Consider the following 10,865-nt stretch of genomic DNA (forward strand, 5'->3'; position numbering starts at 1 on the left):
CAATGAACAATAAAATGGGAAAGCATCCTGGCTATGTGGGGATGTTCCATCTTCTTGGATTTATGAGGAGAAAAAGCTGTGTAAAAATGCTACAAACTTTAAAGCTAAGGAGCAAAAAAGAAACATTAAAGATCAGTAAAATGTTGGTTCTAGGAACCACATTTACTCAGAGGAAGAAGGAAAATGACAGTGAGAGGGTGGGTGAGGAGAGATCAAAATTTGATATGGAAACCAAATTTGTTTCTCACCTTTGGAAATGGTATATCAGAAACTCAGGGATAAATATTATCAGCTTAATTAACCAGTTTTAATACATGGCAAAGAAAAACAAAAACAAGCAAAAAGCAACCATGGGAAACAGAAAGAACAATGGAAGATGATGCCAACAGCTTTACTGTTCATATGGTCAAGGGAGCCAACCAACTTAAGAACCAGGTTGAAGCTGAAAAACTCAGCAGGACTTGGAAGGAAAAGGCACAATACAAAGAGAAAATAGGAGAGTCAAATTCTATGGCAGTATAAGAGGAAGCAAAAAGAAACGTGTGGATCCTACCAGTAAGTCTTAAAAGTCACTCAAGCCCTGAGGAATTCATTGAAATGAATTTATTTTATTATTAGCAAAATGTCAGTGTTTTTGAGAGCTGAAGGAAGGTATTGAGATGGACATGCATCAGTGCACCTTTAGGTCTCATTTGGTGCCCAAAGACAAAGTCTTTGGCAACATCATCAATAACAGCTTCAGTTCAGAAAACTATCAAAGGGTATATTTCACGTTAGATAAATGAGAGAATGAGAGGGAAGGTGTCCCTCGAAGAAAACTCTCACAAACCTACGGACCTGAAGATAGGAAACAGTAGTATGAAAAGAAACACGTGACTTTGGTATCATGCTAGGGATGGCGAACACAGAGGGAAGAGATTTTTCTACAGAAATAGCTGTTCTAAAATTATGGAGAACTTTTGGTCAGAGAAATGTTCAGAAGAACATACTCTGCTCCTGAAACCCACACTCAATTATTTTTCTTTGGTGTAGCAAGAATGTAGGGGTTAAATAGAAAGTAAAATTTGAGTTTTTAAATATTCAGAATAAGGAGCACTATGCAGACACACAATATCCTAGGAAAGATCTGAATACTGTAGGTCCCATCCTGGGAATGTTGTATTGTATTTTGGAAAAAAGAAGAAATGTGTCAGATGGGTATTCAGTTTATATAGATTGTAGTCACTATTTCCTGTTAACATATCAGAAATGTGGCATCATAACTGACCTGTTCACAGGAGATTTATCCCAACTTAGTCAAAACTTCACAAATTCTAAGTTCTAGAAAACTAGCACATATGAATATCCTTCTAATGAGGCAAAAATCAAAAATCTTTGTTCCTCTTCTGTCTGTAACATTCCTCAAATTATCTCTTAGCTTGCACTAAGGCTCACAATGGGTGGCAATAATGTGGATGTAGACTATACTAAGCTCTGGATTCTGGAGACAGTACTTTTGATTAGTAAATGCTATCATTTTAATGATTGAGTCTCTAAATTATACACTACTGCAGAGATATTTTCATATATGCTGAAGACTCTGAAACCTTGCAATTATGAAATGTAGGAAAGCTTCAGAATAAACACAATCCAACTTTGGAAGTGCAGAAGGATCTACTTTGGTTCTAATGAACGCACATCAGAAAGCAAAAGTTACAAACAGCAATACAAGAAGTGGGGTTCTTCTTAACACAGTTTGAGGTAGTGTCAGAGAAGACCTATTGGAGAAGGAAAAAACCTGAGATAGGTCAGGTTAGCTGGAGGAAGGGAAAATGAGAACTCTAGGCATAAGGCTATCATAAGCAAAAATATGTCAGAGTAAGAAAGAGTACGGTATATACTGATGAACAGAAGAACCATGTTGCTGGACCATAAAATATCAATAGACATGGCTGGAAAGAAAGACAAGGGCCAGATCAAGGAGAGTCATACATGCATGATTAAAATACTCACTTGGTCCTGTCAGTACCTGAGATTCAATAAATGGGTTTACACTGAGGAGCGGCATAGTCAGACTTAGGTTGCAGGTTTATCAATCACATAGCCAACGTTGTGAATGAAAGATTTAAAGGCTATGAAGTTACAGGGAAATGTAGTAAATAGGTGATGCAGTAAAGTAGAAGATAAGTAGGACAAGAATTACAGCAAAGAGTTTCAGGCACACAGAGGAAAATCATATGTGTCATATATTTAAAAGGCAAAAGAAGAAGGATTTGGTAATTAGTTGAAAGCAGAGGACAACCTCAAGTATTGAGAACACTGGAGGAGGAAAACTCAGGAAAGAAATTTTAAAGGAAATGACGTTGAATTCTATTTGGGATCTTTAAATTGAGGTACTGTGGGACATCCAGGTACAGATATTCAGCAAATTGTTAGACATACTGGTCTGAAACTCAATTTATATCTAAACATATAAATTGGGGATCCATCAGCACTTAGGTTATAACTAAAATATAAGTGAATAAAGATCACGCAGGGAGAGAATGTACAATTAAAACAGTGGTAGCCCAGGACGGAACCAAGAAGAACACTAACATTTAAGGAGTAAGTTAAAAAAAAAAGAAAAAAGAAAAACTTGAAAGAAGAAAGAAAAGGATTGGTCAGAGGAAAATTAAGAGAGTTATGTCATGGAAGTCAAAGAATTTCAAAGAAAAAATTATCAGAACCAAATGCAAAACACGGACTTGAGATGATCACTAAAAAATTGGCCATTAGATTTGACAATCTAGAGGTCATTGATGTTCTAAGCAAGATTTACCTCATTGTATGCAATACAAAGCAAACTGTTACAGAATGGGAGGCATCTAAGAAGTAGGGTTAGGACACTACCACTCCTTCAAGAGGTTCACATGAAGAGCAAAAATAGACTGGACCATATTTCCTAAGTAATGCTGGGTCTAGGGAGAGTCAGGGAAAGGAGAGGTATTTCCAGTTCTACCACCATTAGAAATTAAAGTTCTGCTACTAATTCCAAAATAAAAGAGTCTGGTTCACATACAAAATGTAAACACTGCATGGCATCAACCAAAAGTTGAGAATTCCAACTGTGACCTATTTATTGAAGCTAGTTACGTACTCGTATTTAACAAGAACAACAAAATTAAACTGTGCCATGGATTGATCTCTAGTAAGAAAAAAAATAACAATGATAATACATAAAGTGACAAGGTCCTGGCTCTGACACTTAGCAGCTGTATGATCTTGGGCAAGTTACTGAGTCCTTTGCTTCTCAATTTCCTCATCTATAAAATGAGGACAATAATAGTACTTATCTCAGGTTTTATGAAAATTAAATAAGATAGTGTATGCAAAATGCTTAACACAATGCTGCCTTAAGAGTTGGATCTCAAATTTGTCTTTACTGAGGACAACAAACAAAAATTATATAATGCTTAAAGAACTTCACTTTTTTAAGGGCACGTTTAGTTATGCATTTATGACAAGTTCTCATGGGATCTTGATTTACAGGTTCATAATTAGCTTCAATAAATAGGTCACAGTCTCACAGGGAAAAAATAAACACTGTCCATGTACATTTTAACAATATATATGTATATATCTTACAGTTAGTAAAAGGAAAACCAAATAGTACTCAATTGCAATTTCAGTTCACAAGAATCCTTCTCTTCAATGGCATTGAGGTACACCTCTCATTAATTTCTGTAACAAAGTATACACTGCAGAGACTTGTTCATCTTTGTGTCAAAAATGAATTAAACATAACTCTGAATAGTAATAAGGGCTGTAATGTTGTCGCCCTTTTTAATTTACATGTGCAGTAGTCTTTAACGATACAGTATATAACTCTTCCAGCCAATCCAAAGAGACAAAAAGATTCAATTATTCCCCAGATCTATAAGCAGTTACATATTTTGCTCATATATCAGAATTTTATTACTGCTGGAACAGATAAAAAGTCAGCATACAATAAAAGATCTTATGATCAATAATCAACACATCCAAGGATCTGAGAGAAATGCATGAAAATACATTAAATTTCATAATACATAGCCTCATTACTGCTAAGCAGAATGCTGCCACTTTTTAAACAAAACTCAAAACCTTTCTTGTAATAAAATGAGAAGTAAAAACAGTGAAGCTCTATATTAAAATAATGAAAATACAGATCTATAATTAAAATGTCAGTAAATAATTGACATAATTTTTAAAAAACATCAAGTATGCAGCTTGGTAGTTATGGTAAGTATACATGGTGGCCAAATTTACATTCAGAAATTTCACATATAGAGCTTTAATTTAGTGGCATAGTTCCTAGCAAAAGGCCTTAAGACTTTTTTCACAAATAAGTCTATTCAGCAAAAAAATTATTTCTTGGAAGAATTAACTCAAAACACTCTTACTGTACATCCTCATTGTCTTTTTTCTCTTTCCTCTACAGTTTAAGTACAATAGTCCCTAGATTGCCAAAAGCATCAGGAAGCACAGAAATGAGATTTATGTCTTTGAAAATATTTGACAGACAGACAGCAGTTAAAACTAGGATATTTGGGTTCTGATGTTAAAAGAATTAATTCAATGTGTAACATCACAATAAGAGAGATGAAACCATTTTTCCTCTGTTTAGTAAATTATCACTATATAAAACTCGAGCAACAATAAAAAAAAAAATCCTAGCCCCCTCTCCATGCACAGAGTACTGTATAATAAGTGAAGATCACAATATCGGTGCTGAAACAGTGAAAAAATAAAGTGCCATGTTAAAGAGTAAACAGCATTCTCATGAGAAACATACATAAAACCCATTTCTCATAATTGTGTTACATTATATACCAAGTTGGTAATTATTCCAGGTATCGCAAATGGTACTTCTCAATTAATAAAAAGTTAATAAACCAAAAAAATATTTTTTCAAATTTTTTCAATTACCCAGAATAAGCAAAAATGCATAATGCTGTGTGATGAATTAAAGTTAAGGTGGTATTTATGCGGTGCACTGAAGAGCAGAGCAGGAGGGTAAAGCTGATGTCTTTGTTGTCCTTCCCAAAATAATTTTGCTGGCATTGGAACAGTCAACACAAAGGAATGAAGGAGTTACTCCCAGGACTGGATCGAGCACCCTATTTGTACCAATCACTGTCTAGCTACCACTGCTCCTTTTGTGGCAGAGTTAGACCCTTACAAAGAAGTGATTCTTTGGTTGAATCAGGAACAACCTAGACTCAACATGTATTGGGAAACACAATTTATAAATAACTTGAATGAATTTAAGTCCTGGTAGCAGTCAATGAAAATTAAGACTAATTAATCAGTGTTATATAAATATATTACAGGCACTGCATATTAACACCACAAAATGTGTACATTCCTGTATTCACTTTTTTCCCGTCTTAAGATGATGCTGAGCTAAATGTGTGAAACAAGGCAAATATCTAAAATTTAAACTTCCGTGCAGATAATACATACCCCATCTTTTACTTTAGTTAGCAAAAGATGATCAAAAGGGAGAAAAATCCATTATGAAAACTAAATCTGGGCACTCCCCTTGGGTTTCTTTGATTTTTCTACTGGAGTCAATCAAGAAGCATTTGTTTCACACCACTACTGACAGAGTGTCCTAAAGGGGCAACCTGCCCAGACCCAAGTTCATTTTGTAACTGGAGCCCATTATCCCCTCCCCCTACTCCAAGACAGCTTTCCTGGCCGGATGCCTAGAAGTAGTACATCTCCAAACCGAAGAGTAACAAATCAAGCAGAAGAAACCAACAAGAAATTCATTAAATCACCGAGTCTAATGACCCTCAAGGGCTAGCAGTACCCTGCCTCCTGCGAAGTAGGATCCTGTTGAGGAAAACAGGAGGGCGGGGGAAGTGTGATCAGAAGGAAGAAGCCAGCTCAGCCAGGTGAGGTTGAGGTGGGGTCAGAAGAGATGGGGAAGCGCAGAAGTGACGCAGCGAGCGCGGTCACCTGTGGGGCCACTCAAACCAGCTCCTAGACAGCAGCCAGAATCGCAGCCGAAAGCCCCCAAGAGACGCTGGGGAAACGCAGAGCTGGGCCCTTTCAGCCCGGCCTGGAACTCACCATCCACGGTTTTCTTCTTGAAGAGGGACGCCATGGTCAGGGACCGCGCCCTGGCGGCCCGGCTTGGCCCGGTCCGGCCCGAGACAGGGAAAGGACAGAGGAAAAGGACAGGCCCTTGGCGGGTTCGGGGTGGAGGATTGAAGGGCCAGGGGGAGAGGGGCAGGGTCGCCAGGCAGGACCCGCGGAGGGCGTGTACCCGCGAAACTACCGCAGCCGAGTCGCCGCGAGCTCAGGTGACTAGGAACTAAGACACTTTTTGGAGAAGTCACTTCTAGGCGGCGCCTGCGCGTTGGGCGCGCGCCTGCGCACTGCGGCGCCTGAAGCCGCCGCCACTTCCCTCACTTCGGCGGCTGCCCTCTCTTCCCGCTTGCGGGGTCGCGGCGAGGCGAGGCCGGGGTTCCTGCGGGTGGAAGAGCGCGGGAGACGGCGGGCCGTGGCAGGGGGCCTCTCCGCTCAGGTCCTTGGCTGATTGAGAACAGAGATCAGCCTTGCTTAGTGCTTTCCTCCTTGCCCCGGGAGAAGCTGGAATTAGGGGTACCCCAGGGACAGCAGAACAAGCGTGGGTCGTCCCGGAACCGCCTGGACCCACTCCGCGTTGATCTGTCACCGTCCGGTTGCTGTCGGTATTAATATTTTCTTACGTGCGTAATAGCAGGGGCTGGTAGAAACGCCGAGTTCCGCACTGGCGATTGTCCCTGGAATTCACGCTCTTTTCCGCACTCACTCGCTCAGCGCCCTCCCCAGCGCCCGCCCGCACAGGCCCCTGCGGTACCCGAGGCGCTCACCCGCCACCCGGGGTCCCGGGACTCGGACGACCCGACCCGGCGCGGGTTTCGGGAATGCGGTGTCTAGAGTTGGAGATGGCGCGAGGAGGAAGGGAATGAGAGCAAGTTTCTTAATGGAACATTTTAATGTTCTTGGCCGGAAACATGAAAAAATAAAAAATCCACACATTTATAAACCGGGTTGAATGTCTCCAACTCTATTGATTTCTTGTAAATCATGACTCAGAAAATTTCAAGGTTATACCGTGATCCTATTAGAATTCTGCATACCTGTATATTGGTGTTTGATGGGGAGGCAGGAGGACAGGGAAGGGGGAAACAACTCCATATCATATTAAAGGAATAATGTAATGAATCATTTAAAGAATCCTTGCATGTAGGACTGTAAATATGGAAATCATGTGTGTGTACACGTATACACACATATCTCTGTTTAATGTGTTATTTCGTTCTAAAGAATCTTAATTTAGCGTTGAACTTTTCCTCCCAATCCACTGCTGCTTTAAGCAATACTGCCTTCCACAGGATAAAAATAATAGTAGTATTTTATTTCATGGATTTCATTTCTGATAGGGAATACACTCCAGTAATCGTGTCAATATTGCTAAGCACTTCTGGATTTATGAATTATGTCTCAAGAATTTTTATGTATTTGGGACCCATACTTGCCTTCCCCATTTTTTCCCCTCATAAAATATCAAAGCTCTCATAGCCACTGATAAGGCGGCTGCTGATAAAATTTAGCTAAGAATCTGTTCAAGAAAACTTTCTTAGAATGACAAAGTGATATGTAAGGTATAATTATTTTGCTCCTCCTCAAGTTATTCTAGATATTGTGGGAGAGTGAAGTAAGGAAACATTAGGAAAAAATGTGAGGAGACACAGTCTCTGCACCCAAAACGTGGCCTTTTCTGGAGTAATCTCTATGGCAGTTGGCCCTGACTGCCTGTTGTAATGAATGGCGCAGATCTGTGCTTGAATGCATGAGAGGCGATAAGCTGTTATGTGTGTAGTAATCGTACTCCTCCCTGCTGCAGTCACCCTTATTTTATTACTCCTATACAATCCCCCCCACTGACCCAATTGTAACAATTGGGAAAATGCCAAAATACTTAGCAGCAACCATATGGAAGACCCTCCAAAAGTGCACAGCAGGAGCTAAAGACAGGGCTTGTTCATTACAATAAAGACAAAATAGAAATACGTACTATTTAAATTCAACACTCTAAAAGCTTGATTCTCCCATAGTTTGAAGCAGGCTGATATTCAGCTGATATGCACCAGTCTAGCTGGCATCCATTTGGATTAGTTGGTGGCCACATTGTACCCATACATATTTTATATATCACTCCTTATTTGAAGGGTATGATATATTTAAATATAGTTGAGATTTGGAGCTCCAAGAAACTGTAAACTGGAATGCAATAGTATTCTTCATTTGTTTAAAACCACTATCATCATATACAAACTCAGTCACCAAGACACATACGTAAGCATAGAAAATAAAAAAAAACATTAAAATTGTATTCTTACTAATATCCTATGTTCACATCATTATGACCCAACACTCTTCCTCCAAATTGCTCAGTGAAAAATATTTATTACACAGCTAATGACACATATCATTCTGTGTACTGAGGATATACCAGTGAAGAAACAAACATAATTTCTCTTTCCTTTTCTCTTACCTACCTTCCTACCAGTATCTTCATCTTTTCTTATTCATCCATCACAGAGAGGTACGCTTTGTCTCATTGCATAAGTAAGCGTAAGAAAAGAGCTTTTAAAAGCAGAGCTATTCTAAAATGATATAGGTGCTGTGTGAGGTAGTGAGTTTTTTGTCACTGAAGTATTCAAGAAAGAGCAAGTTGTTGCAGACAGGATTCCTTTAAAAAAATCAAAGCTTTGATTAGAATATTTCTAAGGTTCCTTTAAAATCTGAAATTATGCTATGGATAAAATGCAGTTTACGTCAAATACCTTGGTGTGTGGTGTTTCACACCCTAAATGTTATACCACCAAATCTCGCTGCCTTTACCTTTAAAAATATGGTAAAGCCAAAAAGATACAGCATTTCACCATTTTGAATCACCCCAATTCAGGTAACCTTCCTCTCTGTTCTGCATCATTACCACCTATCTTGTCTTCCTGCTTCCATCCTATCTCCTCTGCTCTTGTCTCAATATAACAGACAGAGTAATTCTGTTAAAACATGAATCAGATTGTGTTGTTCTGTTTCTCAAAAAGAGATCAACATATTCTCAATACATCTGGAACACACACATATATCTGTTCTACGTATTACATTTCTCTTAGTTATTCACTAAATGTCCAAATTTTTACCATCCAGATTTCCCTCCTGATTATTTCCCTTCATTATGTGTCACCCAGGTGAAACATAATTGTTCAGATTTGATCTTGGAATTATGTAATCTATTACCTCTCTTGTCCTGTACACTGTATTTCTGATAACATATTCTGCAATTGCATAAGAAGTTTTGACAATAGTGATCTTTGAATCACATTAAAATTTTAATTCAGCAAAACTTTTAGCATTTTTAAAACATAAATTCCTTCTCAGGCCTCCCTATTCTATGCTTGATTAATGGATAATTTTAACTGAAATGCAGAATTTTTTGTGCATCATCTAACGACATTCATTCATCTTTGTATTGATTCACTTATAAACATTTTTGAGGGATTATAACTATCTATGAATTTATTCACACTAAGTCATCAAGATTTTATTTAACTTTCATTTATAAAACCATTTTGAAGACTTTTAAAATCTTTTAAAATAAGAAAGAGATGTTTGCCGATATCAAGGTATAATAAGCCTATGTTATATTCATATTCTATCAGTTATAGCAACCATGAAGATAATATAATGAGTTGAGTTTTTGGTATAATTCATTCTTGGGGGAACAATACTTACTCTACATGATCAACATTTCCTTCCCCAAGTATTAATAAAATATCATTTAATCACCTATTTAAAGTTGTTTTCCGGAATATTTCATAACATAGTTTCCTCCTCTTTGAAAACTGAAATATTTGCCATTTTTTATCATTTTGATACCTTGGGTTATAATGTGCATGCATGCACTCTTCTGCTCTTTAGACTTTCGGAAGAAGATGACATCACATTGGAGAGCACTGATTCTGGATGCAGATTTCTGGGGTCTGTAACCACTTCTGTGATATTATAGCTATTAGAATTGGACCAAGTCACTGAAGTTGTTCATGTTCATTTCATCATATGTATGATAGGGATAACAGTAGTACTACCTTTCATATGGCTGTTGCAAGGATTAAATAAGTTGATAGATGTTACACACAAAGTAGTGCCTAACACATAATGTCTTATTTCATTTGAGCTGCTATAACAAAATATTACAGACTAGGTAACTTATAAGTAGAAATTTATATCTCACAGTTGTGGAGGTTGGGAAGTCTAAGATTAAGGCACCTACAGGTTTTGAGTCCGGTGTGGGCTTCTCTGTCCTTATAAGATGGTGCCTTGTTGTTGCATCACTCAGAAGGGAAGAGTGCTGTGTCCTCACATAGTGGGAGGTACGGAAGGGCAAAAGGGAGGGAGGCAGCTCCTCACACCTGTTTTACAAGGGTACTAATTCCACTCCGGAGGGCTCCACTGTAATGACTTAATCAGATTCCAAAGGCCCCACCTCTGAATACTATTACATTGGTGATTAATTTCAACAAATAAATTTTGAGGGGCACATTCAGTTCATAGTACCTAAGTAGCTCTAAAAAGACATTAGCTGTCTGTATTATTGTTTCTAGCTCTCTCTCTCTCTCTCACTTTTTTTTTTAAAGACAGAGTCTTGCTCAATTGCCCTGGCTAGAGTGCTGTGGCATCACCCTACCTCACAGCAACCTCAAACGCTTGGGCTCAAGCGATCCTCCTGCCTCAGCCTCCTGATTAGGTGGGACTAGAGGAATACACTACCACGCCCAGCTAATTTTTTCTGTTTTTAGTAG

At 38.5% G+C, this 10,865-nt stretch overlaps 1 protein-coding gene across 1 annotated transcript in view; it reads right to left on the bottom strand.

Annotated features, from left to right (window-relative positions):
* Window positions 1–6,357, bottom strand: part of CHMP2B (charged multivesicular body protein 2B) — a 25,233-nt gene extending 18,876 nt beyond the window's left edge. The window contains exon 1 of the mRNA XM_012644319.1: window positions 6,079–6,357. Within this exon, the coding sequence (XP_012499773.1) occupies window positions 6,079–6,112 (34 nt within the window). The 5' untranslated portion in view covers window positions 6,113–6,357. The remainder of the gene's footprint in view (window positions 1–6,078) is intronic.
* Window positions 6,358–10,865: the final 4,508 nt, after the last annotated feature.

The sequence above is a fragment of the Propithecus coquereli genome, unplaced genomic scaffold (assembly GCF_000956105.1).
Source record: "Propithecus coquereli isolate 6110/MARCELLA unplaced genomic scaffold, Pcoq_1.0 Scaffold21, whole genome shotgun sequence".
Taxonomy (NCBI): Eukaryota; Metazoa; Chordata; class Mammalia; order Primates; family Indriidae; genus Propithecus; species Propithecus coquereli.